At 40.4% G+C, this 27,403-nt stretch overlaps 2 protein-coding genes across 5 annotated transcripts in view; both read right to left on the reverse strand.

Annotated features, from left to right (window-relative positions):
- SH3KBP1 (SH3 domain containing kinase binding protein 1) overlaps window positions 1–13,541 on the reverse strand; it is a 213,279-nt gene extending 199,738 nt beyond the window's left edge. The window contains exon 1 of one of the 3 annotated variants that reach the window (XR_004238460.1): window positions 13,056–13,541. Coding sequence is in view for 2 of the 3 variants with exons in the window: in XM_032100768.1 (XP_031956659.1) it covers window positions 13,056–13,059 (4 nt within the window). In the remaining variant the exon portion in view is untranslated. The remainder of the gene's footprint in view (window positions 1–13,055) is intronic. The other 2 variants (XM_032100768.1, XM_032100769.1) reach the window with 2 other exon arrangements.
- A 982-nt stretch (window positions 13,542–14,523) lies between these two features.
- BCLAF3 (BCLAF1 and THRAP3 family member 3) overlaps window positions 14,524–27,403 on the reverse strand; it is a 33,049-nt gene continuing 20,169 nt past the window's right edge. Inside the window, exons 10-12 of one of the 2 annotated variants that reach the window (XM_032100777.1) lie at window positions 25,751–25,846; window positions 21,248–21,403; window positions 14,524–19,512 (exon numbers count right to left, since the gene is read on the reverse strand). In XM_032100777.1, the coding sequence (XP_031956668.1) occupies window positions 19,483–19,512; window positions 21,248–21,403; window positions 25,751–25,846 (282 nt within the window). In that variant the 3' untranslated portion in view covers window positions 14,524–19,482. The remainder of the gene's footprint in view (window positions 19,513–21,247; window positions 21,404–25,750; window positions 25,847–27,403) is intronic. The other variant, XM_032100778.1, reaches the window with a different exon arrangement.

Consider the following 27,403-nt stretch of genomic DNA (forward strand, 5'->3'; position numbering starts at 1 on the left):
TCACCTCATCTCATTAAAATCAGACTAGAAGCATGAATGCAATTATGAATATGATCTCAGAGGAGCTTGGAGGATTTCACTAGATGCCTAAGCTGTTACTATCACCACACGTCTTTGCCAAAAGTAGCAACCCTTTTGCACAGGAGGAGGATGGGGAGAATACAACATACTCCTCTGCATCTTAGCCACATTTGCTTGAAGTGTTCATAAAAATCATGCTACATTAAGTAACCAGACTGAAAAGTGGTGCACAGATACATCCTGTTGCAGTATTCTTGCTTTTGGAAGCGGTGATTTCTGCAAGAAGAGATTGCTGGCAACAGTAGCCTGATACAGCCAAAATCCTCAGACTGTGCTACAGCCCTTCACTGTGTGATGCCAGCTGCAGACAAACATGGTGTCTTATAACAATTTCAAAGTTATGTTGTTTTCCCTCAGTTTGACAGAATGCTATCATTTTTAAGACAGCAGTTGGAAAATATTTACCCCAACAGCAACTTTTCTGATTCCACCTGTCAAATGCTGGGATTACAAACCAGTGTTGTGTTTTAACTGATGCATTATAAACTGTCACAAAGACGTGCGTTGTACAGCAGCAAGAAGCTGGCCTGGATGGAGAAAAGAAATAATCAGCTTTTTCCTTTTTAACCTCTTATATAAACCCAAGCATTTCCCGCTACAAATCTTCACAGAGGAAGGCCAGGCCCAGCATGGAACTGCTCAGCAGTTTCATAATTTATGAGCTAAATTAAAGGAAACAACTATTGTGCTTTCACATACAATGGACTGCCAGGCATTACAGGAGCTATAACTGCTGTGTGTGTGTGGTGGGGCTAACAGCCCTGAGTGCAAGAGCTCAGATGATGGGTAATTTGCATTTCACCACTGTGGTCCAATACAACGTTTACATGCCAGCATTGAGCAATCTCCACTAAACCTCTACAAAACACTGAAAGAAAAGCCAACAACCACCAGTTTGATGTTAAAAACACCAAACTTCCTCAATTATGTGAGCAACAATGGCAGGTAGGGTGGGAATGTTTGGAGAAAGGACATGTGATTAAAAGAACACCTTTACCACCTATCAATATATTTTCTAGATTAAGAAAGAAATCTCATAAAACTGCTGCTCATAACTCTTAGCAACTTCTCTTTTAACATCAGGTTCTTTTATTCTCCTTCAAACCGTGGTAAGAACTATAGGACTGAAAAAAATGCTGTTTTAGAAATTACTGCATCTATGAATTCACAAGTTCCAGACAATCCTTGGGCAAATAAACTTCCCTATTATATCAGATAACATGTGTCAGCTTCTGTGCATTAAAAAACTTCCAAATTTCAATTTTAGATTGCAGGATGCAATTCTGGAGTAATAAGTTTTTGATGGTATCTCTAATGCCTCTGTTTTCTCAGGTCAAATAAGTTTCTGCAGGTAATGTTTTCTGGATGTCACAATAAATGGAATTCACAAACTAACACTTTTTTTTTCTTTTATGAACAAAAATGTTTCCACATCAGAGGCATTAGCTGCTCTGTTTTGTTTTAATGGTGCTTTTCAAAATTCCATGTGTCAATCATAGGTCCAGGCAAGGAGGCACTTCCATTAACATTTTTTAGTTTTATCTTCTCTTTGAGAAATTATCTTAATTTTCAACAAGGCGAAGCCTTTAAGAAAGCAGAGATAATGCTGCAAGTAGAAGACACAGCTCCTTGAACAGGTATCTCTGATAGCAGGTTAAAGGTCTCAAGAAGTCTCCTCCGCCTGAAGAAACACCCTTACTTCCAAGGGGTCTTCTTTAACTCTTACAATGAAAACAAACCTCCAAAAGGGAGACACTACACAGAGTTCCTCCTTAGAAGAAAAGTCCTGAAAGCAAAACCTGATACAAGCCAAAGAAGTACATCCGAAAGCTTATCCCTGACCCTCATTGTGAGCCAGAACAGCTTGTGACCTGATGACAGCATTGTTCCAAGAGGGAATCTGAGCCACTCTGTGCTGGTTGAATGGGAATGCTCAGCTGAGCTTCGAGCACAGAGTGAAAGAACAAACAACAGTCAGCATTTAGACAGAAGAACCCATTGCTGCACTGAAGATGGGGGTAAAGGGGGAGAAGGAGGATGGAGTTTTATGGAACTCAAGCAAACAAACAGAGGCATAAACCCTATTGTCTTATAAGCAGTTTTTCTTCTGACAACCTCCTCCTCTCATCCACGCCCAGTAACCAACACCGGTACTGTCTGGAACAGAACAAAACATGCGGCCAAGGAAGTAACAACAAGACAGATTCTCCTCAAGACAACTAGAACTTCCTCGGATGCTGGCACAGAATCTTTCTACGGCATCCAGGAGGCAGCAGGCAGGTTAAACCATGCAATTAACAGAGGACAGAAATAGTGGTCACTGAATGTTATCTACCTTGAGCACTTCTTCCAAGGCTAAGGAGAAAACTCTACTTTCCCATCTAAGAAAAAGTTTCCTGGACTCCATCCCCTTAAAGAATCTTCTAATGACCTTCCCTGGGTTCAAGTGGTACAAGCTCTTAGAGTTAAGGAAACCAGAAGCCAAGACTAATTGTAGATTTCAGATGGTCCGGAGAGGCAAAGAGCATTTCTTACATTTAATTTCTCAGCCTACAAGGCTGCATTTACATCAGCTCCTTGGTTTTGGTTCGAGAGAGACACTGACAGACTTGAACAGACAGGAACTGAAATTCTTCTTAAAATTGCAACATCCTGCTTTTAAGTTCTTCAAATTAAAAAAACATTGGAACTTCAGTATTTGGCTTTGCCAACTTCCACAACCTGTTTTACTCCACATACCAGAGGCACCACTCTTCCATCAGAAAATATCAAAAACATGTCTGGCAAACACAATATGCAACACACACCTCAGCATTATTCCAGGGTATCAATTTCAATTCTGAAAAAACCCTGCAGATTAAAGCAATAGTCTCTAAAAGGCAGTCCTTCCCTCTCCTTCCTGACATCATATTTATGGGAATCCAGCCAAAGGTTTCTTCTGTCCCTAATTCCGAATAAAATGTGTAAAGGATCACCTACAATTGTGCTATATTCCACACCAGATTGCCTTCAGAATTCTGTCTATCTTTGCATCTTAATTCAGAGAATTTTGAGACTCTGTAAGTGAAGTACATAGGAAAGCTTTCTAAAAAGGGAAGCAGTACATTTGAAAGACAGGTCAAAGAGAAGGAAACATGAATTAGAAGGAAGTGCATATGAAAAGATGGGATGACAGAGCACCAGGTGTGTGAACAGACAAAAAAGTCTGAAGAGCATCTTTCCTGAGAAACAGCTGGGAAACTGCAGTGTAGATTTATTTTAAAAAGAAAAGAAACCCACCCCAACAGTCAAAAACCACCACAACACGTGAACCCAAAGCAACAAAACAACACAACTTACAAAGGGAAAGAAGCATACATGTACTTGTGTAAGTGATAAGAAGAGGTGCAACTGCTTTCTGACAGAATGAGGTGAAGGAATGAGACACACAGGAATACAAGACTGTTTTCTCCACAACTGTGAACAAACTATCAAATACATTGCAGAGGAATACATATTAATAGCTGTCTCATGACTCCAGAACCAGTACAGACAACTTTGAATTGTCAGAAGGTAGTTCATCACAAACTAGACGATATCTTAATCTTCCACGAACCACAGTCAGATAACTGAGATGTCAGCTGATCAAAAGCACTATTTATAGGTGCTTCACACACAGAAATTGTAGCCTTTAAAATAAGTAGCATGGTGAATGCAAATCAAAGTGAGCAATTTTGAAGGGCGGTATGAGCTGACAGAACAAAGACCATTCAAACTGACCTCAGTGGTCAAAGTAAAACTGACAAGTGTATTTCAGCTGTTTTCAAATGCAGCTAAATAAAGGTATTTGATGAATGAAACGATCACAAGATACAAGGGACTTTTGTATTAAGTTTCAAAGAAAATAAAGATCTTTCCCATTTTAAAAGAGATTACTGGATGGAAGAGGAAATAGCAGCTGTCCAGGAAGATGAACATTAAAAACAAGTGTAACCAAAGATGACAGCAACAGCAGCAGGAAGATTTCTCTCCCAGTTGAAAGACTGTTTCTTCTAACAGAAAGAGCTGATCTTAGTTGTACAAATTAGTTGGCTGTTCAAGGATAAATCTCTTTTCATCACACACTTAGTCAAGCAAGGAAGAAGTGAGAGAAGGATTTTGCTTATTAAGCAAACCTTCCATCAATAAAACAGCAGTTAACTAGACTGGATTATCTATACACACAAATCCCTTGATTAACCACATGTTACCTCTATGATGCTGGAGCAGTTCCATACAGATAGATAAACCTGACCCACTGTGATCAACAAGACCTACTGCTTTCTGCTACAAAGAAAGAAGCAACTGAGAAGCTGGTCAAATCTATAATCTAACTACCAAAAGCCAACAAAATCCACAAAATACTTAGTCTTGCGTCACCTGGAACATTAACTTTGTTGTTCAAGTTATTAACAAGAATAGCTACAAAGAACACATTTCCAACATTTAGAATATAGCAATTAACAACGAATCAAGATTAAAAGTAATCTAGTATCAGACTGAGATTAACAACTGAAATAGTCACATGATCAGCTCAGTGCAGCAAATTGTTTACAATCTCAAAATGAGATGAAACTTGAATGTTACTATTTCCATTAAACAAAAATGCAACAAAAGCACAGAAGTGTATCACACTTCAAATCTACTCCTTGAAGTTTTAACCATTTGACTTCAATATCAATATTTAAGTCTGAACCAAATCTAGATTTCAAGATTGCATAGTGATTAACCTTTTCCTTCCCACATGCAATTTAAAAATACAGATATAAAAAAAGAAAAGCTTGTAAGCTACCAAGCTGGTGTTCTCCACAACTGCTGGCAGCCTGAAGCTTCTGTGAACAAAAATTAAAATCAAATAATAAGGTGTGGCACATGCCATCAAAAAAAATCTTCAATATCATGAGGATTTATAAATTTGTAGACACTTTTTGTACTCTCCTGGAACTAGAATTGAATTTTTCATTTTACAAGCAAGTGAAGTTACAAGTAGTTCTTACTACCAGGCCTACCTTACACATGGTGCCATTTTTCTCTTCCCTATTTGCAGGACCTCCCTGGAAGCACTGCTGCTCACTCTCAGGTATTCAGGAATACCCACTGGCACAAACTGCTGGAATCATGCACTCAAGGCAAGGCTCTCAAGCTCAGTCTTTACTGAAAGGCTTTCACACTCTGCACTCATTTCTCCATCCCTTCCCTTTCCCCAGCCACTTAAAATCTGATGGGAACAAAGTCAGGTTCCTCTAGGGTTATGATTTTTTTTTTTTTTTAGTAGGAAATGTTTGAGGTATTTTGGCTGCTTTGTGTAGGTTTTTGAGGACTTCTTTTATGTGACAGTTTAAGTAGAAAATCTGGATATTTGCATTCAATGAACATGGCAGTTCTGCAATCTCTATGAACTGTAATACCAGGCTATTTCATGGGAAATTAAGGTGGTCTTATCTAGAGTGAAAGGTTTTGATAGGATATTTTTACATAAAGCTGTTGGTGACAATAAAGACATGTTCATAAGAAATGGCTAATGAAAGAGTACTGCAGTAGTCAATCTTCATCAATAAAACATTCAAACATTGTTTATAAACAAACATCACCACTCTTCCAAAGCAAGCCATTAATCCTTACATTTGGAAACGTAAGGCCAAAGCTAAAACACTTTTTTATAAGTGGTCCAAATTTAACAGCAAAGAAGTTTTTTAAACCTTGCCATAATGAAACCTCTAAATAAAGGCATCTTTTTCTGGGCACAGTTTGGAACCTCTGGTGTGCCCTTTGACAGTGGGAAATAAAGGAGCACTAACAGCTCAATAAGGGCTCAGTGAGACCTCACAGAAAGAACAGCAGGAATGAGAAAAACACCAAAAAATTAAGTTGAGGTCTTGCTGCTTGCCAGTTTTATATCTGTCACAAGGACAGCAAATTTTCAATGCTGCACAAGCCTATCAGAAAAAAAAAACAATCCACTCTGCCAAGCTACCAGAGTGTGAAAAATACTATTTGCCAGTGGTGAGGATGAATCAGCAACCTCAGATACAGAAAATACTTGACTCAAACCTGACATGAGAGTTCTCAAAGAATAGCTTTACAATTGGCTCAAAAATGAAAAGTTCTGTACATGTACACTTATACTCTGATACTGCTGCTACCTTTGATGAAAACCTTTATAAATCCAGCTCATGGGGAAAGACATACAAAGAGAGTGCTACATACAGAGAGAGTCAGGCTGACACAAGTAGTCCATACAGCACCAGCAGTTGCACTGACCTCCAAGAACTTCTTCTCACAAAACTAACCTAAAACAAGCAGGAAAACACCCTGAAGTGACTTCCGTGTGTGCTTCTTTTGAGACCTCATTATCAATAAAAAGCACTGATATGTTGCTTTTTAAGGTAACAAGCAAGTTCCTGGAAATTGCAAGTGGAGAACACAACATGTTATGAGGATTCCTATTTTGCAGGCGTGCTTTTTTGTTTGCTTGTTTTAGGTGGGCTGGGGTTTTTTCAAATGTAAGTTGCATATTCATTAATTAAAAATTACTTGTGGGACATAAACCACTTAATTTTTAAATACAAGCAGTGTGACCACCGAAAGCTAATTAAATATTGATAGATCATTTTGAATGCTTTGGGTTGGGAGGGACCTTTAAAGATCTAGATCTAGTCTAATTGGGCCTTGACTTGCAACACATGCAAACCAATCTATATTGACACTTTTGAAAAAGCTTTAGTTCCCCAGGGAGCTGTGCACCAATGCTGACTTTGATCTTCAAATAAATGAATAGACTTACACTGGTTTTTGTGTGAGCTGGTTTCAATTGTCAGAAGTGATTTAGCTGCACAGTATAAAAGACAGAGAATGAGATAAAGAGGAACTTTTTCCTTCTGTAACAATACTCCTAATGAAATTCAAAGGCAGAGTTCAAAAGATACCTCTTTATACTGACACTACAAATTAATCAGAAGTTAGGGATATTTTCCTTGTATAACTGCTCAGCTTTCTATAATACTTTATCTTTGTTGCTAAAGAGAATTTTCTTCAGCACAGACATCATTTCTGATCCACAACTCCACACAACTCTTCATGCTAAATCAGAAGCACAAATTCTCAGCAACACTCCCCCTGGAACACAAAACTGCTATAAGACTGGGACAAAGACATCCTTTTCCCTTCCACTTGCTCATCCTCCAGGATGCTCCATTCTCTAAGGCAAAGTTATGTTAGGAAACAAAGCATAGCCAAGACCTTGCAAACCATCATCTCACCACACAGCTTTTATGTGGATTTACCATTGCATTCTCAAGGATTGGTTTCTACTGATTCTTCTCGGTTATCAATAACAAAAAGGAGGGGAAAGTCAACTTCATTTGATAATACAACCCATGACTGCTGAACTGCAGTATTTGCATATTCTCTTACACATAGGGACTTCAAGCATTTATTGTGTTTCCTCTCAGTGTGAAGCAGACTGTCAGCAATTACTTTTACATTAGCTGAATTACTGAATCTTCATACTCACCTCCTCTCCCATTCCCCTCCCCCTAATATATTCTTTCATCATTCCTCAGTGTACAGAATGTAGATATGCCCTGCAGCTACTTCCTGCTTCTGCATCAAGGGAAAACATCCGCTCCTTGGTCCAGGATTTTAAAAACCACACAGATAGGAACCATACAAAATCCATCATCATTTTTTATAAGCTTGCTCTATACCAGAAGGATCAGAGAAAAACAACAGATACCATCTCTGCAGCTGTTTTCACTCGTTTGATCTCATCAGGGCTAACCTGCTTGCAGCACTTCAGTGACCTCTAACACATCAGATTTGAAATTTCAGCTGCACATTTCACATTACCAAGCTCCCTTTTTCTCCTCCTAACACATGCGACCCTTCCCCTACAAGCAGAGAAGGAGTCAATGCATTATCTACAAGGTCAACACTGATCGCCTATACAAATTCTGATACACCAGCAGAATTCTTAGAAAACCCTCTTAACATCCAGTAAATAACAATTACAAAATAAGCAATCTGAATAACATCACGGATAAATTGTGATAAATTGTGTATATTACATTAGTAGCAGTTTAAACAGAAATATGTATGCACTCAGCATTCGTATCAAAAGAAAACTGCTTCTCAATAAAGTGGTTTATTACATTACATTATTATTATTACATGCACATTACATTGCTTCTTTAAACCCAGGCAGAAAAAAACCCTTTTCTAGCAGCTCTGTTGTAATTTTCTACAGATGAATCTTTGATTAGCACAAAAAACAGGCAAGAATTATGCTCTTTTAAGAAACCATTTATTTTAAGTATTATGTTCTTTATCACACTTCCTGAGCTAAAAGCAACAGTTAATATAAAAAAAACAACTATAACGGAGAGTCTGAGGAGAGAAGAGCTACTGGAAAGGAGCAAGCAGAAGAGATGTCACAATCAGAAATTATTTTCATAATCTTTTACACATACATGCATAATTACATATTTTGTACTTCTTGATTTCCAACCACTATCTTGATCCATTTAGAAGGCAGCTCTGACAACATTTTATGACAGAAATGTCATTATCTCTTGATCGCTAGGAAAAGAAAGCTTCATGCTAGCTATTTTTTAATGAAACTTTATACAGGTTACTGAAAATATTTTATTACAGTTTATGAAAACTCCACTGGAACTCAGACCATAAACCATTCACAGACTGTAAGATGTGACCAAACCAATGGGAATCTGACCCTGAACAACTCCAGTGTAACTGCTTTCTTGTGAGAAACAAACCTACCAACGACCACAAAAGAATTAAAAATAGTAACACCCCCTATGAGGAGGAGAATAAAGACTTTTTGCAAGTTGGGAAGGATTTTTACACAATATTTTCTCTATAAAAGCCACTTTAGAGTTGCTTAAAACCTTATTTAAAAAAAAAAAAATCAAGTGTAAAATGTCATGTTAATCATCTTTCTTATGACTTTTCCTTATTCAGCTGAAACTGTTCAACTGCCTTCAAGGATTACTAGAATGACAGATATTACCTCTATTTAAAAAATCTTACAGCTGTTTTACTGAAAGGCTCCAATACCTCCATCATTCTGGAGAAGCAACCACAAGCACACCTACCATCTTCTGTGATGTGAGTGATGTGCACAACTTCTGCTAAGCTCAGGCCTCAAAAATGCTTCGTTTTAGATGAGAGTGTAGAGTTGCTGGAGTTTCCCAGCTGCACTCCCCAGGGCTCCTCCTGCAGTGAGCACTCTCCAGTTGTCACCATGGGGCCAAGCAGAAGTTTGGATGCAGGCACAGCTCTGGTGCTGGAGGTCAGCCTGGCCCCACACACAGGAAATGTGCTCAGTGCACTCACTCTGTTGATGCTGCTATAAGAGAGAGGAAGAAGGAGGAAGCAGCATCTCTGAAATGTGTAAAGAGAAACAGATGGGGGGCAAAGTTGAGGGCAGGGGTTAAAGGAGAATTTGGAAAATGAAAAGAAAAAATAAGAAAGGTAAAAACAGAAAAAGGGATTGCAGCTAGTACAGAATAATCAGACTTTCACATAGACTGAACCCTTTGGATTCCATTACTTCTTGGTGTAACATTCCTTTGGTGTGTACAAAACTAGCTGCAGTATTCCACAGCAAAAGCACCTTTATCAACCAATTACGTAAAACACCACGCAGTCCTGCCAGTATAAGTAATCTAACTGGTTCAAAGGGCACAAGACTCTGGATCCAAACTCCCAACTATGTTGGCAGCAGAGATGATTGATGTGATTTCACATTTTAAAAAAAGCAGCATTTCCTCTCCTCCCCTTTCCAAAGAGCAGAGCTTTAACAATACCTTGAAAAACATTTAGATGAAAAAATATTGATGCAGAAAGTGTTTAAGCAGTGTGATGAAGGCTTCAGCTGCATAGCCTCATTGCAATGTTATTATACAGGACCCACACCTCTTTTACTGCACTAAACTGGCTGTGCTTTGAACACGAGCAAAGACTGCACAGCAGAAGAAAGGATGTTCCTTCATTTACTGCAGAAAGTTGGGGAGGTGTGTCTCGACCGACAGAAGGAGCTGCGCCGCTGCTTTGTGATGATGGCAGTTAAACGCTGCTCTCTAGAATCACACTTCTAATCTTGCATTTTCTAAATTTGATAAGCAGAACATTTCAAACCAGGTTTCCTCCAAGGAAACTCCCGTATCTACGTTGTTTTTCTGGCACCCTCAATTTCAGGTGTGCAGTCTGATGTGTGGGGACCCCATCCTCTTGCAGATGAGACTGAGTTCCCTAACCATATGCAAGTCTAAGTAGTTTCAAAATAAAAACAGAACAGAACAAACCCAAAAGCAACAACAAACGAAACAACCTCCCAAACACACAAGTCCCCACAAAACACCACCTCTTAATTTCTCAAACATTTAAGGAGGGGACCAAGCTTGTTTCACTGCATTCACCTTTAAGAATCTCTGCCTTTTCCCCCTTTTTTATGTTGTAGAGAACTAACACCATTATTTTCACTCAACTCTCCTGACAAGTCCATTCCAAGTGTAAATTAATTAATTTTAATGTACTTCTACCTATAAAGTCATAGAAGAACTCGTAAAACATCAATTACATGAAGTAGTTCTTTTAAGGTTCGAGGTGTGTGCTGTTAAAAAGCACTGACTCTCAGTATACAGGTACGTGTAACATACACACATATATACACATGCACAGGGTTGGGGCTAAAAACACTCTGCAGTGCCACACCAGAAAATATAAATGGTTTAAAACAGAAGGCATACAAGTAATTTAAAAATAAAACGTTAGGAATTTTAACAGTGTAGTACACAAAGAATTCACCTATTCTCTTCTGCATCTGTGACACCTTACAAAAATGCTAACTATTTAAAAATGTTTTTAATAAAACTGCTTTCATTTGATATCTCCTAGAAAGATTTTACTTTCATACTATGCATATCTGCACCTCCTTGCACAATTTTCTACTTGTTTGTAAACTGTGAGAATCACTTACCATTTAAAGATATGAACAACAATGAAATCATATCTACCTTTCCTCCACTCCCATTTTGCAAAGCAAAGTAAGACTGAATCATGGTGATTTGGGAAAGTCATCATCCAAATGAGCTTCAAAGAAGCCAGATGTGTAGGATCATAGCCCAGAAGAGGGATGGGTGGATAAAAAGAAAAAAGATGACCTTTATGACGAAGTTACAGTATTAAAAACCTTCCTAGAGCTCTACCAATGCAAATTACTTTGTTGGTTCTTTATTGCTTTCCTTAATCTTTTGAACCATAAAGGCTAATATTTGGACTATGGATTAAATTGAAATCAGAAAAGTCTTATTGTATCACAATACAAAGCTAGAAAGATATAAACGCATGGGGAGAGGATAAGAAACCAAAAATAAGTTTTAAAAAATTATTTCCTATGACATGCCCTACTGAGTACAGATTCTGCTCCATTCAGCAGTTACAAACCCTACCTCTCAATACAACGCTATGTTTAAAACCTTATCTGTTGTGACAGAAGACAGAAGTTGAGAGTTGTGCCAGTGAGCCAGCAAACCAACCCTAACAGAGCTTCTACAATGCCCCCAATTAACTGTGGCAGCCTGGGATGCCGGCCTACTGTCAGCAGCGGCAGAGTTCCGCCGGATCAATACAGCCGAACGAGCTGCACAGGGATGAACCCATCTCAGCCCAAACGGGAGAACTAACTGAAAGTCGATAGGAAAAAGCTTGTGCTTAATCTGGTAAAACACAGGTAGAGCAGATGTGGCATCGCTCCCATAGACACCCTGCAAACTAATCTCTCAGAGAACAAAGGGACGATTTATTTCCTACTGTATTCACAACGTCACTGTATTACAACAGGTGAAATTGTGTAAAATGTCTTCCCACATAACGCATTATATTCAGTCGTTTCAGTGATGCTGCTCTCAGGTTCCCCCACAGTCCAATCGCATTTCCGTCGCCGTGACTGAAGCGGGCAGCCGAGGGTCTGGGGATATCCAAACTGTTTCGGAGCGCCGTTCGCTGCTGTCTCCAGACGCCGGCCGGTGTGCGCACCAGGGCTGCCCACCGACAGCTGCCGCTTCTTTTGTTCCCGCCTATCCGTCATTTTCCGCCGGGCTCCGCGTTGGGCAGAGGCACTCCAGCGACGCCCCGGGCGCATCGCTCAGCCAGCCCGCGCCTGGCACCGCCGCTGCCGCCTCGCCCCGCATAATGGGACAATTCAACCCCGTCCTCCCTCCCTGCCTCCTGCACAGGTAACGGGCGCTGCCCAGCCCGGGCCGGGCATCCAGGCGCAGCCTCTTCCCGAAGCCCGCGGGTGACACCTCACGGGCAGCGGCTGCCGAGCGCGGCCGCCCCCCGCGCCGCGGCTCCAGCGACCCCGCGCAGCGGCCCCGGCGGCCGCCCCCGCCCGGCAGGGCAGTGCCGGGCGGTGCGGGGCAGTGCCGGGCGGTGCGGGGCAGTGCCGGGCGGTACATCCCCCCCGCCGCCCGCGCTCTCCGCAGCTCTCCCCGCCGCAGCCCCTCGGAGCTCAACCTGCGCGCCCGGAGCGGAGGTCTCTCTTCTCTCCGCCCAGCCCGGCCCGGCGCCACCACACCCCAGACTGCCCGGGGAGGGCTGTGGCCGGCGGGAAGGTGGCGAGGCCGGGCAGCCGATGCACGGGAGGGCTCGTAATCGTGTCAGCCCCGCTCGGCGGCACCCACCGCGGCAGCCCCGAGGGGCACCCACCCGGCCGTCGCCCTGTCGCCGCCAACCCCGTTCTCTCCGCCTGTCACATGAAAACAATTATTGCCTCGGCCGGGGGAGGGGAGGGGAGGAGAAGTTAAAAGCCGTGAGGTGGAGGAGCGGAGGCCGGCGGCGGCCACCTCCCTCCCGCCGCCCCCAGCGGCACATGCACCCCACCGGCCAGCCGGGAGCCCCAGCTGGCCCCCCGGCACTCGGCGGCCTGAACTCACCCATTTATGTCGAGCTGGGCTTCGCCTGGCAGCGAGAACAGGCTGAAAGTTTGGGGCGGGTGGCCACGGCGAAGGAAGGGGGCGAGAGACCGCCCGAGCCGCCGCCGCGCGGAGCGGAGGCGCTGACAGAGCCGCTCCCTCCTCCGGCGGCCGCCGCGCTCAGCACCCGCCGCAGCCGGGCTGCATCCTGCGTCCTGCGCCGCGGCTCCCTCAGCGTGTGCGAGGAAAAGGAAATATATAGAAATCAGGCGAGAGAAGGGGCTCAGCCTTCAGCTCCTGCAGGCACCTGGGTCCCCGCTGCCGCCGGGAAAGCAGCCCAGGGCGAAAGCGCCCGGAGTAGCCTGTGCCGCCGAGCCGCGGGAGGGGCGGGCAGTGAGCGCGGCGGAGAGCGGGGCGGGAGCTGCTCGAGCCCTCAAGCGCGGGCAGCGACCGCCGCGGCTGCCGCTGCTGCTGCCGGGGCGAGCGGCGGCTCCGGCTCCGCGCTGCGGGAAGTGTCGCGAGACTGCGCCAGAGCCGCTGCGCCGCCTCGGGCCGGCGGGAGCGGAGGGCGGGGAGGGCGGCAGGAAGCGGAGCCGCGCCGCGGTCCGGCGGGGGCAGGGTCGGGGGAGAGCAGAGCCACGGCGGGGAGCGGGCTGTCTCCCTCCCTCTCGGGGCAGGGCTCCGCGGGCACGGGGAGGGGACGGGGCGCGTCCGCGCTGGGCGCTGGGAGAGGATGGAGAGCGCTCCCGGGCAGCGGCAGAGACGCCCACCGCGCATTCCTGCCCCGCACCTGCCCCGTCCGCGCACGCCCCCAGGGAGCCGGGCCCGGCCCTGCCCTCGCGGCTCTGCTTTCAGAGCCACTGGGAAATGCACCGGCAGCGCCGCAGCTGCCCTTCGTCTCTGCCCGGCCCACCTTCCCCCCACACACCGATACACCTTTGGGGTTAGGAGCAGGGAAGGAAGGAAGAAGAGACAAAAAGGGAAGATGTAGAGACGTAGAGTGATGTTTCACTAAAAAAAAACACGGATTGCTCTTACTGCAGGAAGATGCGAAACCCCTGCTACAGTAAGTGTGCACAGATCAGTAACATGTCTGGACAGGAAGGCACCCAAGGAGGGCGGGGAGGCTTCTGCACAGGCACGTCTTCCCACAGGTAAAGACCCTTGGGGAAAAAACCTACAGCAGCAGCAGAGGAGAAGCGCAGATTTAAAAAAAAAAAAAAAAGCTGGTATAAAAGATCAAGTATAGGTAACCTTGTACGGCATGAGCACCTTGACTGTTAATGAAAGGGTGAGCAAAAAGAGCCTGTTCTAATCTCAGGTAGTTATTTTGTGTATAAACAGAAAACTCCCACTAGCAAAGTGTAGTAACATTTTTGTACTTTTCCACTCCCCCTCCACAACAGACTTCGAAAAAAGCTTTTTTCTTGTACCCTGAAAATTACACCAGACATCAATTACTGAATCAAATCACTGAATTATTTATAAGTAGAAATTTTGTGAAAACATTTATTGTCTGTAGAAACAAAATTTACATTTATTTTATATAAACTATGTTAAACATACATATAAACATACCTACATCTTACTATATATACTTATGAACGAGGCTTTTAGATAGGGGGGTAACATTGTCAAAAGCACCGTTGTGAACTCAAAGACTACAGACTTAAAATGCATTTGCATTTAACTCCAGCTTCAGTAGTTTAAAAATGTCATTTCTTATCCACACTTACAAATAATTACATTAAAGGCTTCTCTAACAGTGCGTTTCCATGTGCACATACATGTACACATACACACATTAGACAGTCCTTGAGAAACTACAGTATAAATAACATCAACAATCTATTCCTTAGAAGTGGACATTAGTTCCCCTCATTCAACTGGGAGTAAAAAATTCCTGCTATTCTTAAAACAAAACAATGAGGCTCTTTTTATTCCTTGAAGAACATACTCGAACAACAACTGTTTCCACTGTCTCTTCCCCTCAATACTAAAGACGTGAGAAGCCAGTCACAAAATGAAAGCCATCTACTACATTATTTACAGAAAATGAAATATTAAAAAGACAACATGAGATTTAGACTACTTAGACAAAATTCAGAGCAGTGAACAGAAGAAAACTGTATTAAAAGTAGCAGGCTATTAAACCACGTGGCTAAATACCCACTCAAAATCCCTCCAACAAAAACCATCAGGGACAGAAGGAAGGGGCAGGTGTTATGACAAGAGTTTTCTCTGATCTTGACACTGAAAAATAATGCTCACAAAGGTCGAAACAGAACACATTTAAATGTTCATGGCTATCCTTACGGTCTGCTAGGGAGTCAGGTGTTTCGAGGAGGCTTTCAAATATCTTGAAATGGCTTTTATTCTTTCTTTCCTTCGTAAGGAGGCTGAACAACTTCTTATCTTCAAATTCTGCAGCAATGGAATGAAGTCTGTCAAGGGTCAGAGTTATGTGCAGAAACATCCGTTTTTTCCCAATTCATTAGGACAGAAGTCTGAAGTCTTTCTTTTAGAGGGCTCTCCCATAAAGAACTTTGTAGATTGCTGTTCAGACTCTTAAAGAAAGGCAAGAGTTGGGTTTCAGCACAGTACGGGAAAAGCTTTCCTTTAGGAAAGCAAGGAAATTAAAGAACTCCCTCTATTAACAGTCTTCTAAGGTGAATACTGAGAAATCAGTCTCTCTTTGTTATGATCTTTTGTCATCGTCTTCAAACAACTCTTACTATCCATTTCCCAGACATGGCAGAAAATGACCTTCTGATACATAACGAGCAATTTTGAGAACTCTGCCTTTAATGCCACAAAAGTGTAATCTTGGGGTTTGGTTTTGTTTTTAAAGCAACTAAGTTCATTTAAAGAAAACTCAGCATTTCAGCCGGGGGCCCTAGGGAATATGGGAGCAGTAAACATTACACAGCAGGCGATTGATCAGCTGGATTTACTCCTGTCCTCTGCTATCAGTTACCTGAGTTGAGACAGTTATGTTCAGGTCTCAAGACCATTTATATGCATCAGGTAAAATGATTTCAAACATGTAATTATTAGAGTTAAGGCAGGCTTATAGAAACGTTGCAATGTGTTGCTTCTTCCTAGCCCCAGAATTTTGTTAACCTTGTGAACTCAATCATCACATTTAAAGTAAGTATTCTAATAAATTTATGCAGAAATTAAATGGATCAGCAATATAAATGCCAGCATTATAGCAACTTAGTATTTTAGACACTTAAAAGGAAGACTCTAGTCATATTAAACCCATTGCATTTTGGATAGCAATTAAAAATAAAATTTCACATGTGAGCAACTGAAAATGACAGCATTTAACAGCCATTTCAAGCTAAACAAAACAAAGGCAATTCACATATGTATTTTCAAAGTATAAACCAGAAAGCTAAAAAGCTCTTAAGACAATCACATTTTTAACTTGCCCTTCCAATGCAAATACAGTGACACACTTTAGTAACGAAAGTGTCACTGTTTTCCTACAGAAGGTTACACACCTATTTAAAGTAAACAGTTACTTTAACAAGAACTGTTATCAGTCAATGCTCCCACTAGAAAGAATGCAATGTACTTAAGTCTTTGTACATGTGTTTTCTACAATGCAGTCACAATAGAGAAAGGCACCAGGTTATTCAAGTAAATTGACCTTTCTTCTACTTAACCCTTTTTCTTCTGCCTTCACAACCCAAACAGTAACTTCAATACATTGCTCTCAACCAAACATTGTATTCCAGTACAACAGAATTTTCTGTGCTAAAACAATAAACAAGCTCAACTGGGTATGAGTATATACACACAAGTCTCTGTAATTCACAAAGATAAATCTACATAGCAATATCTCACATCATATCACGGAGTAGATGCTTCTAGCACCTAACCCATGAATTTTTATAAAATTAATAATTTCTGTATGCATTTTATAGCATGTAAGAGGTTTTATCATGACAGAATCCAAAATTATTTAAGTAAAATTATTGGTAAAGAATGTGATTTGAGCAAATGGTATCACACAAAAGATAAACCAACTGAATCAGAGACTACATTTAATATGACATTCATCTTAGGACCAAAGGGTGGGGGGGAAATCAAAGTCAGCAAACAAGTCAAAAAACCACAAACTTCTTTGCAATATGTTGCTCACAGTTGTAGAAATAAAACACAAAGCTAAACTGTTAACGTACAAAACAAATTAGAGATATCTAATCATGCATAGACAAAATAAAGCACAAAATCAGGAGTCAGTCACGTGTTGAAACCTGGTTAAAGCAGCATTAACTGACTGAAGTCTGACTACTCCAGCATTACTTCCGAACAGTGTTAGCAAAACTGCCATTTCAGAAGTTTCTTCATGTATCCACTTCTCCCATTTGCTCAACAAAGAGTTCTCTTGCAGAATTTAACATGAACACTGCAGGAAGCTTACAGACACAGTAGTATCCTGTTGAATAAGACAATATTGCCTCAGTAGTTTGTCCTTTATCATACACGGTTTCATTTCTCACATCTTTTACAGTGCACATTCAGAGCAGTGTGAAGGACTTGTTGGCTCCAGGGTAAACCTGCCCTCCTCTGCAGGGTATGTGCAACACTCCCCTACCAGCAGCCTGACCAGAACTGCAGCTACTCCATATCTGCTTTGGGTTGACTCACTTAACCTGTTGTTTCAATTCCTTATTTTCATCTCCCAGTAAATCTACACAGATGATTCTGCCAGATTCATCACTGACAGCATTAAGTAAAAAACTACCTTCTTATCTGGAGAAGGTTGTCTGCCTCTGTTTGTCCAGGGAATTCCTTTCCTTCCACTTCCCATTTTGTCTATGCATGTCAAAGTTACTGAAAAACTAGTTAAATTATTAATGATTGTTATTTAAACTGAAAACCTGTGTTTTAGAAACAAACCATCCATTATCATTGAATGGCCATGACATCAATGGATGTTGCACACTTCCTGCCTTGTTCCCTATGAACGCCAAGCAGAACATCCATGAACTGAACAGCTCAAGTCATACTCATTTTAACTGTTCTGAACCGTAACTACAAATAGTCTCTCTACTGAAGGCATTGTGGAAAAAAAATTACAAAAAAGCATGCAGAAATCACATCCTGACTCTCCACCCAAAACCCCAAATTTACTTTTCTGTGAACATACTTCTAACCCAGAATTCAAATTCTGATCTACCAGCCACAACAGAGACTAGCCTGCATTCTATACGGAAATACATCTGCCTGCATGTATTCTGGATATTGTGAACAACTTTTTTCTTGGAAAAGAACATCTCTTAAGACTATGTGCTATGCATTTTTAATCTACTGTCAATAAGAAGTCCGAACAAATCTGCAATACAAACACACAACCCTAGCATAGATAATGAATTAAGGCAAAGGCTACAAACAGGAAATAAACACAATTCTGTTTATAGCTGCTTATGAAACAGGTCTGGCTATTTGAGTTTTGCACACAGCCTAACAATAATGCAGTAGGGTAAAACTTCAGAGAATCATTCTGAACAAAATCGCCAGCTATCTGCATTTAAAGCAGTTTCAATTATGAACAATTTCTTTGTTAGAAGACATGCTTTCAAAAACTTACATTTTTTGTTTTTCTTGTAATACTTCAGGCCCCAATTTTAGAATCCAGGAAATCACCAAATCATTTATGACAAAAAAGATTAGAGAACATGTGGCTTGGTCAAGAATCTCATACACCAAAATATAATGAGACAGAATAATTTTGAATACAAACCAATTAATCCTCTAACAAACCCAAATATGCTTTCAGTGCAGTTATAAGCTACTGCTACAGTACTTTACATACCTGCCTGTTACCATTAATTTTTATCAAATCTTGGAAGTTGTTCCAATATTCTAACAATTTACAAATGTATATACACATGAGAAACCCAAGTATATTATTAATCCAAAGTAATACAAAATACTGCTTTATGGAAATGACTGAACAGAGGTGTAAAATCTATTGCACAACCTAAAAGGTCATTAATTGGAAAATCCTGAGCTAATGTGCTATTACCAAACAATTCAGGCACTTTTTTTTTTTCTTTTTATTATTACATAAGCAATAAACTTTCAACATATAAACGTCTGGGTATAACAACTCAAGTTCCATCTGTAACATCATGCTTAGAGAAAAAGTATTCAATAAATAAGACTCCCTTCAATGACTTCCTTACTTGAGACTGGTATGCAAACAGAACTAAAAGTACATAATACGATGTTTCAATTGAATACTGTACTTTAAAAGCAATTATTAAAACTGTAAAAAAGTTCTGCAGCATTCAAAATAAAGTTATTTTTTAATCAAGAAAGTTACAGCGTTAGTTCCTTTATCCTATTTTAAGTCTTGAGAAAGTTGTCAAAAACTGAACAGATGCTCCCTTTGCTGTGTTATGTTTCAACTTCAGGATCTCAGCTCAGTTCAGGTTTCTGTTGCAATATTTAGATTTCCCTACACAGAGAAAAAAAAAATCATTACTGTAAGTTGTAATAGCAGAAAAACCCTCCCAATCTTTCTAAGTACTGTATTATAATATGTAACATGCAAGATTTTTTCGATTATGCATTCAAACAGCACAATTATAAAGACTGTACCTTAAAGGATACATATGCAGCATTATTATTTCAAATGAAATAGTGAAATAAAGATGCTCAGACCAGTTTAACAGATCTTGACAAGTTTAATCATTACAATAGGCAAAATGCTACAATTTCAGGAACAGTTTTGGTTTTTAGGACTTAGCCAACCAGCAAACAGTAGGCTGCTAAGAAAATGGTTGTCATTCTTCAGGATTTATTTTACTTGAACTCAGACACACTCATATTCATCAGGCACAAAAAAAAATAAAATTCAGAACTCATGATGATTCTCTGATTCAAATCATATCTAGTAGCCAGACTGTGTGAAGTATGCTTTATAGGTTCCAGACAAGAATCTTAACGGCCAATTATAGAAGAACATTGGAAATTGTTGGGAATAGCTGACTACAAAATTCTAAGACTTCTATATCCATTTTACAAGGTCATAATTTTGTGGGGGCAGAGGGGAAATATCTTTCTCCTTCTATTTTCCACTAATTTCAATTAAATTTAGCTTTCAGAGATAACACTTCTCAGAGCCCATGCAAATATAAAAGGCATTTGCCCAAATACTTCAGTAACAAATGATCTCTTTACCTTGTCCCAAGGGCTTAATTTTCTTTCTGTTGGTTGTTTTTTGCTTGTTTGTTTTTTGTTTTGTTTTTACATGTGTGTTTCCTTAAGGGGTTTTGGGGGCTTTTTCTTCTGCCCACTGGGCAGAAGAATTTGCAGGTTTTTGCAAAAAGCTGTAAGAACCTGTGCTTTAACATGCTTCTGTGCTCCAAGAGCTAAACTCTAATCCAAATACAAATGCTTATTTATTCAAGTGTATTTACTTGTAGTTGGATGGACACAGAGTTACAAAATAAGAACTCACACAAAGCACAGAACTGCAAGGGGCTGTGTAGGTCATCAAATCCAATTCCCTGATGTCACAAGTAACTTCATCCTACTTTGATCACATTTGATCAATTCTAATAAAGGATTTAGTATGTTTTAACTACTGATCCTCACAAAAACTGTAACATTCTATATGGTTCAAAAGTTCTTCTGCAGTTCAAGATTATTGTTGTCCCATACACTCTGCAAATCAAAACACCATAAACCAGATATGCCTATTTCAGATTAAGCTTATCAAACCATTTTACAGACATTATATTGTGCAGGAAGTTTTGTTCAGAGCAGCACTCCAGTGCATATTTTAAAGCACATAATCAAGGTAACACAACAAAAAGGAGAAGCACATAGATGTATTAAAAAATTATTAATATCGTTCAATTTAACAGGACAGAATATTTTGTTCCACAAAGGGACAATTTCTTTTCCTGTCAGTAGGAAGAGAGATCAGCTGAGCTCAAGGAAAGAATACTGATACAGAAGCAACCACAATCTCAGAGAGCACCTCTGATTTGCAGTTACCCAAAGCAAGTTTCAGCAAGTTTCCATAGAATAAACAGGAGGGAAACGGAAGTGCACAATCAAGTTTGCCAGCAAATTACAAAGAGCCAATATTCCAGAAAATCCCATCCAAGTTATTCCATGGGGATTTAAATATTGAAATGGATCTTATGAATATGCATATAAAAAAATAAATTAATCCAACTTACCTTTTCTTTCCTCAAAAATCCATCTCTGAATTTATTAGTGGCAAATCCCCTTACACCAACAGAACGTAACCGCTGGTACTTAGCCTGAATATATAAACCCTTCTGCACTAAGCCTGATTTATAATGGGGTTGCAAACGGCCATCTGCAAAGTTGCTCTGTAAGGGTGGGGGAAGGGAAGAAAAAAATGTGCAAAATGAGGACACCAAAACTCAAAAGTTCATATTTACAGTTATACACATGTAAAACTTCCAGTACTCAATGACAGAAACATGCATTTGCAAGTGCACACTACCTTCCTTTACGTCCATTTATTATTCCTCAGACCATGCGGCTCAAAGAACTGCTGTATTGCACTTGCTGTTTAAAACATCTGAAATTATCTTCCTTGTAGAAAAAAAGGAAATACATTGTGCAACATTTTACAATATTTTCAACTGTTAATGAGGCACACTCCATCAACAAAAAACTTTAAGACAACACCTCACTGCCACTACCGAATTCAGCGATGTCAAGCCTGCAGTGGGCACACGTAGAGTCCCACTAACACAAGTCAGTACAGATGTTTTTCCTAGAGCTTTAATGTCTGACAGTCTGAACACATACACATTCTCTAGTCCTTTGATACCTCCAGACTGGAATACTGCAAACTAACCTAGTGTGGGACTAGGAGCAGAGGCCACAGAGATATCAGAAGATTTTAAGGTGAAAAACATTATAAACACACAGAAAGGATATAGCAAGATCAACACTGATCACAGCCGCTGAAGTTTGAAAAAGATTTTCATTCCTAGGCACTCAGATCCCCAACAAAACAGGCAGTAAAAATCTTTAGAGTAATAAAAACTCTATTTGTCATAATTTTCCATGGTTTTCCAGCACTTCCATTTTAAGTTTTCCAACACCCACTCCAAATTTAAACAATGGGTTTTCATCTAAAACCAGAAAAAACCTCCTGGCCATATAAATTCTTTTTATCTTTTACGAACACATTTGAAGGGTAGGAGAAAACAAAATATGTCACAGAAATAGCCCTTCTTGAGCATGACAAAATCACTTTGGTGAAATTTGTCTCCTTTTGACATAGTAAGAATCACTTCAAGAAAAATCACATGCTCTGAGGTTGCAATAACTTTAGTACCACTTCTTCCACTGTGTTTTCCACTGTGTGGCTGGTGAACAATAAAGAAAGAACTGTACAGAACAGAGGTTTCTTTATGCAAATGCGGAGGTTCTGTTATTTCCCAAATCATTTCACCCACCTACTTTGTAGGAGATAAGTGAGAAGGCCCCATCATTCCCCCAGGGTTGCTCTGATGGAGGACACTTGCAAGAGGCTCTTCAATGCCAATCACTTTCTTGAAGAGTATCAGAGTGCAGGCACAAAGAACTTCCTTGCACTGGGTTGTATTACATGGGTATATGCCTATCATGGGGAAAACTGAAGGGCATTTTTAATGCTGGATTAATGCCCTGAACAGAGTTGGCATTAAAAGTTCCCATTTCCCCACTCCTTCTATGGTTCCCTTTGACTTCAGTGATAGAAAGGAGGCCTTGGTGGTCTGCCACTGCACTTGTATGACAATAAACAAAGGACCAGGTAAAGTAAGGGATGGGAAAAAGGTGCAAGATATTGAAAATTGCCTTACAAACAGCTTAAAAGTTTCAACTCAAGCATCTACATGTTAAGTGGGGAGGGAAGGACACAGCAGTAATATTAATGTAGAACAGCATCACTTGTAGACAAAGCTAACAGATTATATATACATTTGGCATATAGGCACCTCATTCACACACAGCTTAGAGAAAAACAAGATAATCTAAAGTGTGTGGAAAACATCATTAACTTCTGGTCTAGAAGTAAGAAAAAAGTCTGCTAAAGTGGCATCTAGTTTTACATTAAGGCTGTTTTATAAATAATGCTAATGACAATGCCTAGGAGGCATGAAGCTCTAAAACAAGGATATATGACCAAATACATATGGCTGCACTGAGTCTGGCAGGGATGGAGGTAATTTTCTTCACAGGAGCATGCACGGTGCTATGTTTTGGATTTGTGGCTAAAACTGCACTGGTAACACACCAGTGTTTTGGCTACTGCTCAGCACCAACACTTTCTCCTCTTCCCTTACTCTGCTGCTCAGCAGGACACCAGGGTGGACAAGAAGCTGGAAGGGGACACAGCCAGGACAGGCGGCCCAAGCTGAGCACAGGGATGTTACACACCATATGATCTCCAGCAAAAGGAACTGAGGGAAGGGGCTTTTGGAGCAGGTAGCCATTGCTTGGGGACCAGCTGGGCATCAGTCACCTTGTGACAGGTGATGAGTGACTGCCTTTGCATCACTTTTTTCTTCACTACGTAAAACCATCTTAATCTCAACTCATGAGTTCTCTCACTTTTGCTCTCCACATTTTCTATCCCATCCTGCTGGGAGAGGAAGGGAGCTGAGGGGAGGGTGGGCAGCAGCTGTGTGGTGTTTAGCTGCTGGCAGGGATGAACCCACCACAACCAATAATACACTGAACTTATTTTAAGCAGCAAATGAGGTTTAGTTTTAAAGACTACTTTGCATTTACTTACTTAAAGGCTGACTTGGTGATTCATGGCAAAGGGTCTTTACAAAAAAGACCTTTTAAATTTTTTAAGACTTCTCCAGATCCTTTATAAGATATTTTAGAACAGCAGTTTTTTCTTTCCCCAACAAGTTTAACATAGTGAAGACCATATGTTTTTTTTTTAAATACTCTTAGTAGTCATCACTTTTTGCTTAATAAGTTTAAATGCTCCCATTTTATATATCAAGAAAAAAGTGTGGGGCTTGATTTTTTTGGGAGTGGGGAAAGAGGAAGGCAGAGAATGGAATTCTATATGATTTTTTTTGGTGAGGTTTTAGTTTCTTTGTATGTTGCTGCTCTTTTAAATAATTAGTCAAGAGAGTCCTGAGTGTAGAAGATAGTCAAGTCACCTCCATTTCACCAACAGCACAGCAAGAAAAAACCCTGTTGTGCAAGAGGAATTTAAATGTAAAAAGTTGAGGAAATTAAGTCAAATCAACCCCACTGTTTCCATGGCAATGATAAAAGTGCTATACACATAAGCAAACTGCAATACAAGTGCATATGCCATTTTCCCTATAAATATTAGAGCATCATGGGACAGATCACTGGATACTGCAATATTCATATATAAGTGAGGTGACAACTTGAATAGACACTTCCATGCTTGTAGAACTGCAACACTTCTGCAGCAGAACTGCAGAATGATTTAAATGAAGGGAGCATCAACTACCAACACTGCCTCAGGGATCCAGGGATACACCGCAGCCAGTGCTAGATTCCTCCAGCACTTGGAAGCTGACAACACAGAGGGGATATAGAATAACAGGCTATGATGTCCTTACATGTTGAAACAGTTGTATCAGGCTTTGAACAGTTTGAACTTCTTAACTTAGAAGAATACTTTCTCCAGCAGAACAAAGACAATAGTTTTTGTTAGTTTTAGCATAGCTATCTGACTAAGATTGACTGTCAAACCACACCTAAATAGGAAAAAGTCTTTTTATCCAACAGTTATTGTGTTTGGGGGGAAAAAGAAGGAAAAAAAACCCCACAACCCACACCGACACTTCCCCGCCTTCCAAAGTTACATCCTAAAATGACAGCTAATTAGCCATTAAAATTTTACTTCACTATCTACCAAACAGAAAAGGTGGCTATCTATGAGGTTTTATTCTTGGGGCCCCAAGATGGTAAAGGGATGGGCAACTGTGCTTCTTTCTCAAGTAGAGCACCTAATGCCACCACCTAATGCATTTTAATTGTAAAATGTGTCCTGGGTTCAGCAGAGAAACAAATAATTTATTTTTTTCTGACAGTGGCATGTTATGCATGGGTCCATTTAGAATTGTTGGTGTGAGGAAAGTATTAATCAAATCTACAACAACTTATACGAATTTTCTACCTTGAAATTGCCCCTACATTTTTAACTTGCATTCTGAATAGTAAAACACAGAACTTATTCCATTTTTTTTTAATGCATAGCTAGCAGTATGCAGGGTATTCACAAGACATTAATTCCCCAGAATTCCCTATATGAAACAGTTAATAAAATAACAGTAATACAGTTTTGAAAGTAACACAACTCAAGTCTTCCAGTCTTTGGAAAAAGTTCAGGCTTCTGTCACATGAAGGAAAAAAGCTCAGCTGCTTGGGTTTTGGATAGATGAATTTCCTAGTCATTGTGCAATTCCTGCAATTCTTATTCCTGACTCTGCAGTAACCTATTTATTTCAACTGGCTGGATACAACCCTGTTCAATCCACTGCCAGCCCTCTTACCTACTAAAAGCTAAGCCTCCCATTATTCCAACAGAAACAATTAGGCTTTGATGACACTATTTTTCATGGCACTTAATACCTTCAAAAGCGTGTCTCCTGCTACCAAACTCAGCAGGTTTGACCACCATTTTATGTAACAAACATCTGATAAAATCTGATCTGTACCTTAAAGTGCCTTCTGATGGGTCCTGCATTTTCAAGGTGTCCTCTAATGCGTCTGTGGGGGTAAGTGTCGCTTGGTTTCGAAGAATAGTAAGAATTCTAGTAGGAAAACAGTTATAGCTTCATGTTACTAAATTATTCAAGAAAAAAAATAAAAATTGTTCGGGTTATACTAACAAATATTGCAAAACTTTCAGTCTTGTAGTGTTTGACACAATGACACTCTTTGACGGAACAGGAGTAACGGGAGCATTGAGCCTGCAGTCCAGGCTGGCTGAAGGGACAGCAGAGCCCACAGGAGCTAAAGATGATACAGACCATCCTCCGGGAATATCACCTCTTGGAGAGATCTAAACAGCTAACAACGAAGTTAAGGTTCTCCATCCCTCCCTCCCAGAACAGATGCCTACACTTGCATGTATCAAGTACGGCAGACAGGCTGCCACAGCAGTCATGGTTTACATCAAGAAAGAATAAGGGCAACAAGACTGGTTCTCTGGACCTCTTGATTAGCATATGGTCATCATAGGTTAGTGTGTAGCAGAGACACACCTCCACAGCAAAACAACAGCATGTAGCACATTGAGGTCCTTAGAAAATGCTACTTTTAACTCTTTTTCCAAGAGCGCATTTGAGAATTGCCTGCCTGCCACAGAAGCACAATTTCAAAAGCAAGTCAGACCACTAGTATTGAAATTGTTGTGCCAACACTCTGAACAGCTGCAGTCAAACAGCCGTGGTTGCCTAAAACAGAGCACTCCTCCAGCCACTGACCTACCTGCACGTTTTGGCTCTTTTCCAACTTTCCCTATGACAGTTACTTCCAGAGGATGTGGCTCTCTTCCATCATTGCATATGATTGTCAATATTTACAGAAGCATTGGTATATACTTGCATATACTACACTGGAGTCATGCAGACAGAACGAATGTGCTAATGAACTCTCAGCAATCAAATAAATTTGTTTATGGTCCATTCTGGAATAATCACAGAAGCATCCCAGTGCTGTTGAACTCTGTTTCCTCAAAGGAAATTTTATCAGCTTGAAATACATTTTTAAAGGAACCTAAGAAGAGAATTCTCCTGAAATATTTAATATATACTAGTATTTAATAATAAATGCAAATGCATTCTTTGCTGTTCCCAGAATTTCTGTCCTCTAACGAACTGCCAAACCTTTCTGGTAACACTTAATAATTGTGTGGGGAGAGAGAGGGCTATAAATATAATGGAATGGTGTTAGAATCCAAGATAACTTTTAACTAGGATTTAACTTAGCTTTCCTTTTCTTTTTTTTGGACAATATTGTTGCCTAAAAGTTAACTATTCAGTTTCTTACAATGCCTTGACAAGAAGGGATTCAGAGAACAAAAGGAGAGGAAGAAAGATTTTATGAAGTGAGATCAAAGTAATCAAAGTGGCTTTTCCAAGAAAAGGCTGGAACTTCCCAATTCCCTTCCTATTCTAAGAAAATGAAGACACTCCACAAAATCAAATTAACTTGCTACATATGACACAATTAAATCAGGAAGCTCCCAGCAGAAGTACACTGAAGTACTGAATGAATGAATTTATCAAGTAAGATGAAAAAAAAGTTTAAGAAAATTTTCTATTATAGTTAAAAATAAACCTCTAAGAATTAAAACAAAGCTTGCC

The sequence above is a fragment of the Corvus moneduloides genome, chromosome 2 (assembly GCF_009650955.1).
Source record: "Corvus moneduloides isolate bCorMon1 chromosome 2, bCorMon1.pri, whole genome shotgun sequence".
Lineage (NCBI taxonomy): Eukaryota > Metazoa > Chordata > Aves > Passeriformes > Corvidae > Corvus > Corvus moneduloides.